The following is a 5427-nucleotide window of genomic DNA, read 5'->3' as shown; positions in this document are numbered from 1 at the left end:
ACGTGATGAATTAAGAAGTGAAGTCCATGTCGAGTTACGCAGCTATGTGAATGTAAACAGCACAAGGAGGACTTGATCATGTTTTTATTCTCTTAATAAATAACAGAAAATTCATACCTGTCAGTACAAAAAGTGCTTCAAGTTTACTACGTGGCACAAAAACTTCTTTCAATCTATCAAACCAGGCCATAACCAGTCTGAATTTAGACCAGTTCAAAGAACACCGACATGCAATTAAATATCTGTTTTCAAACTCTGAACTGATGTTATGAGTCCAGAAATGAACAGTTAAGAATCTGTTCAAACTATGCCTACTCACAGTTCAAAACAAATATAAACATTTCAAAATGTCAACCCTTAATTTTTAATGGTCTAAAAAAATGAAAAATGTCGGCAAGCATTAAATGAAGTAAAAAGCGGGATTGACCACAAGTAGGATCATGCAAATCTTGAAATCTTTGATACCGTGAATTCTTTTACTTCACAGCTGTGTAATTATTTCTTCTCTTAGCGTTACGACATTAGATGTGATTGTTGATTATTGATTCCTATTAAAGAGCTGGTGTTCTAGACCTTAGACAGTGCCCTCAATCTGCGCAACTTCTATATATATATTTTCGTTTTGGGTAGACCAATTTTGGCAATTTTTGTTTAGAATGGGAGGAAGCAAACATACAGGAAGCTCTCCCTGCGCTTCTTGCAAGCTTCTGCGCAGACGTTGTGCAAAAGACTGCATTTTTGCCCCTTATTTTCCTGCAGACGAGCCGCACAAATTTGCCTGCGTGCATAAGGTCTTTGGCGCGAGCAACGTTAGCAAAATGCTTCAGGTACTTTAGGAGTTTTTGGTTGAATTTTCTCTGCTCTGTTTATTGCTCTGGCTCAAATCTTAGAACCAAGATTTAACTCGTTGATCAAAATTTAGGACAGAGTTTTAATGGGGAGAGGGAATGTAACTAATTCTGTCAATTGCCATATAGTGCAATTTGGGATTTTGGGTGCAAATGTAGTTGTCCTGTTTTCAGAGGTGTTTCCTAACTTACAGTTTAATGACCAGTCTGCATAGATATTACAACTAATTTGGGATTTTGCCGTTTCAAATGTAGTTGTCCTGTTTTCATGGCATTTCCTAACTTACAGTGTAATGACCAGTCTGTGTAGATGATACAACTAATTTGGGATTTTGCAGGTGCAAATGTAGTTGCCCTGTTTTAGAGGCATTCCCTAACTTACAGTGTGCAGTCTGTTGTTAGAGAAGATGGGTTCTTTCAAGTTGCATAATTATGTATGGGAACATTTATAAGGTCAAAGGTGCACTCTGTATGCTGTATAGACAGAAATGCTGTTAGAGAAGATTGGTTCTTTCAAGGTGCATAATTATGTATGGGAACATTTATAAGGTCAAAGGTGCACTGTGTATGCTGTATAGACAGAAATATTATGTATCACTTCTCTTTTCTGACTGCCTATACCGCTGGCCTATTATGTACAACTGAACATTGCGCTGCTGGTAATAAGACACCCGAATTCAAACAGTGAAATTTAGGTGGGACACAGAGTTGCATGTAGGTGGCCGAAATAATGCTGCAATATTTTCAGCTATTAATAGAACAGGTAGTCTATAAGGCTTCGGTACTATGGAGGGAGCTTCAGTAGATATTAGTGAGATTGTTTGAGGGCATTTTTAAGTTGATTCTACAGGATTTGTAGTGCAGTTTTTCCGAAATTGTCTACCAGAGTTTTCTTGAATGCAAGGTATCAAAATCATAAGTGATTGTAAGGCTTCCGTACTATGGAGGGAGTTTCAATAGATTAGTGAGAATTTTTATTTTTATTTTTATTTTTTTGGGGGTATTTTAACATGGTTCCATAGAATATGTAGTGTAGTTCAAATTTAAAATTTTGAAATTATTCATCAGAATCAAGTCTTGTTGAATGCAAGGTCTCGATATCATAAGGGATGAGGTCGGGATCGTGCCCCAGATGACTATGGAAAGATGAAAGTTTCGTTCTAAAGGTTTGTGGTTCCATATTGGATAGCTAAAACTTCATTGTAAATGATATGAAATCCTCCAGATAAAAATCTGAAATTTATGAAAGCTGTATCATGAAATGATGTATGATAATATAATGTTAACTGGTGAAAGAGAAAAACAAATACAAACCTCGGAGATCTACAGATAAAATGAAATAAAATGGGAAAGAAAAAAGCAAGAGAAATTTTGATGATCTATTTTATAGATAGAGGATGGCCATATAGCCTGATTCTCAGAGGAATTTTGATGTTCTGTTTCATAGATAGGGCATGGCCATGTAGCCTAATTGATTAAGATTTTGGTACTCTGAACATAAAATTCCATATCTATTGTCAATGATGCTGTACATAATTCACAAATTTTGCATAGTTGACTAAAACAACTTAGAAAAAAATTGCTGTTCTATTTCATAGGTAGAGCATGGCCATGTAGACTGATTCATTAACATTTTGGTACTCTTGAACCTCAAATTTCCATATCTATTCTCAATGATGCTGTACATCATTCACAAATTGTGCTTAGTTGACTAAAAACACTTAGTGAAATTTTGCTGTTCTGTTTCATAGATAGAGCATGGCTATGTCTTGAACATAAAATTCCATATCTATTCACAATGATGCTGTACATGATTCACAAATTTTGCATACTTGACTTAAAAACACTTAGAAAAATTACGATGTTCTGTTTCATAGATAGAGCATGGCCATGTAGCCTGATTGATTAAGATTTTGGTATTATTCTCAATGATACTGTACATGATTCACAAATGGGGAGAAAACTGTAGATTATCAAATTAATGATACCCTTGTCTAGAGTTAGTGACAATCATTATCATGCATTTTCTGTGTAAAACAATCAGTATACAATGTAGGCCTGATGGTTCAAGAAGTCTGAGTTTTCATCTCAGAATATCTAAATTTTCTGGCTTAAACTGTGTATACTTTTCAGAATCGATGTTTCGAATGACTTTTTCTCTTCCTAATGATCACTGGGTGTGATTCGAAATATCGATTCTAAAAAATAAACCCAATTCAATTCGGAAAATTTAACAGTCCTTTAGTAGGATTTTCTTTATTGTATAAAAATTGCATTTCTGATAGACAAATCTGATATTTTTCTATTCAATGTATTGCAGGATCTTCCAGTAGATTTAAGAGCGGATGCAGTTGGCAGCTTAGTATACGAGGCAAATGCTAGAGTCAGAAATCCTGTGTATGGCTGTGTAGGTCTCATCTCATGTCTGGAGAAACAAATAATAGATTTAAGAATGCAATTGGCTATGACCAAGGCTGAGGTGGGGTACCTAAGGCGCAGTGTAATTTCAAGTGAAATGGTTCGTATTGATCCTAATGAGGATTTTGATAGGAAGCAAGTCGTGGCCTTGGATCATCCCCTCCATCAAAATAATTACCAAATTGCTTATCCTTCTGATCAGTTTCAAGCCCAAGCTCCGTTATGGACATAAGAAAGCCTATGTGGGCTTGCCAATAAAGAGTAGGAATATCAGATTATCCTCGATCTTTATTGGATTTGCAGTTTGAAGTTTTGTTGTGAGTTGTATCTCTGCATTCTTTGTAACGTTTAAATTAGATCTTGTTAAGGTTAGAGTTATAGAATTTGTTTCTTTTCTTTCTATAGATATTAATAAAACAGGAATAAGGTAAATTATATGCATGTTCGCATCTAATGTTGAGTTGTATTAGAGAAAGAAAGTGTTGTTAAAAAAAGGCTGATGATATTCTGAAGGATATCAATGTGCTTTTTCATCCTTCAAATCAGGAACATATTACCCTGAAGAAACATGAATTCTTGTTTCATTCAAAGCAGGGAAGAGGCTCTGTAAATAGGTGCTTGAGAAAGTTTATGGATGCTTCATTTTTGGATGTAGTTATTCTTGGATGCTTTGCTTAACCATCAAATGGTTCCTTTGTTTTGAATGACAAAAAAAAGAAGTTTTGGACAGAATTTTATGTAAAAGTGCTACTTAATTATTGGAAAAAAATTATTTTTAAGTATGGATGGTTAGAAAATAGTTTGTTTATTAAAATATTGGTCGAAATTTTATTTCAAAATGATGATTTGCTATTAAAATGACAAGCTACAATATGTGCATCTATTGGGAGTCACATCAACTATAATCTCATACAAAAAAATATACTAGTGTAGATATCTTAAATAATCTATCAAAAAAATGTTGAGAGATATCATTTTGGAGCTATTCTAGCTATTGTTGAGTGTTCATGTCAAGTATGAGGTCTCCTTTTGTGATCTTATTGGTTCATAGCTCATCAAAAGCATTTACCCCCAATTTTTTATTTTTTATTTTTTTAAATCATTTAGTGATAGATTGATTCTAAACAAGTTATTTGGGTTCACCCATAGTGTGTCAATGGGTTGTGGCATTGTTGTTCGTGCCACCAAGGTTCAAATCTCATGTAGGCAATTGTGATTGCAAGCTTTGTGCCCTCATCCAATGTACTTGCAGTTTTGAACCTTCTTGTTGATGTCGTTGACATTCATACCAAGTACCTTTTCCTCTAGATGTGCTTCAAGCCCTCATTGGGCTAGTGTGCTCATGGACTTTGAACCTTTGTGTTGATGTTGTTGATATTCATACCAAGTATCTTGTGCTCCAAATTGTGCTTCAAACCCTCACTAGGTTAGTGTACTCGTGGGGTTTGAACCTTTGTTTTGATGTTGTTGGCATTCATGTCAAGTATCGTGTACTCCAAACTGTGCTTCAATCATGTGTTGGGCTAGTGTACTTGAGGACTTAAACTGTGCTTCAATACTGTGTTGGGCTATTGTACTTGAGGACTTTGCACCCTTCTTGGGCTACTATGCTCACGAGTCTAGACTATTCGCATTCATGTGAGGGATAAGGTCCCATGTTTGTAGCCTCACTTGGATTTGGGTTAAGCTAAAAATCTTGAAGCTCATCAATCAAAAAAAATTTAATTTTAATTTTTTTATTCTTTAACCATTTTATATATTTTTGACTAATTATTTATTTTTTAAATAATGAATAATATTTATACATCTATTTAACAATTATAGTTTAATCAATTCTAATGATTATTCTTTTTAAGTGTTCCTTATTGTATTATACTCAATATAGACTAGAAGCATTTAATTTGACGAGAAAAGGAAAAATATATATTATTATTATTATATTATATTTTGTTTAATTATTTAAAGCTAATTATATCTTCACTTCGAGCTCTCAACTACTATGCAATCAATTAACTATCTCAATCTAATATCATTAATTATGGAAAATTGAAAGTGTCCCTACAAAAAATAAGAATATAGTAAAACATAATAATATAATCATATCTTAATAATATTTCTAGATATGCTAACTAAATATTAATATTCTGACATATAAATGACT

General features: G+C 33.7%; 1 protein-coding gene across 1 annotated transcript; it reads left to right on the top strand.

Moving 5' to 3' along the window:
- Nucleotides 1-450: 450 nt before the first annotated feature.
- On the top strand, nucleotides 451-3916 carry LOC131040856 (LOB domain-containing protein 24). Its single transcript, XM_057973812.2, has 2 exons — nucleotides 451-827; nucleotides 3169-3916. Exons 1-2 carry the CDS (start codon nucleotides 657-659, stop codon nucleotides 3496-3498), a joined length of 501 nt encoding a protein of 166 aa, XP_057829795.1. The 5' UTR covers nucleotides 451-656; the 3' UTR covers nucleotides 3499-3916.
- The last annotated feature ends 1511 nt before the right edge of the window (nucleotides 3917-5427 follow it).

Source organism: Cryptomeria japonica, chromosome 7 (assembly GCF_030272615.1).
Source record: "Cryptomeria japonica chromosome 7, Sugi_1.0, whole genome shotgun sequence".
Lineage (NCBI taxonomy): Eukaryota > Viridiplantae > Streptophyta > Pinopsida > Cupressales > Cupressaceae > Cryptomeria > Cryptomeria japonica.
Note: the sequence above shows the minus strand (reverse complement) of the source record. Positions and strands in the feature narration are given on the sequence as shown.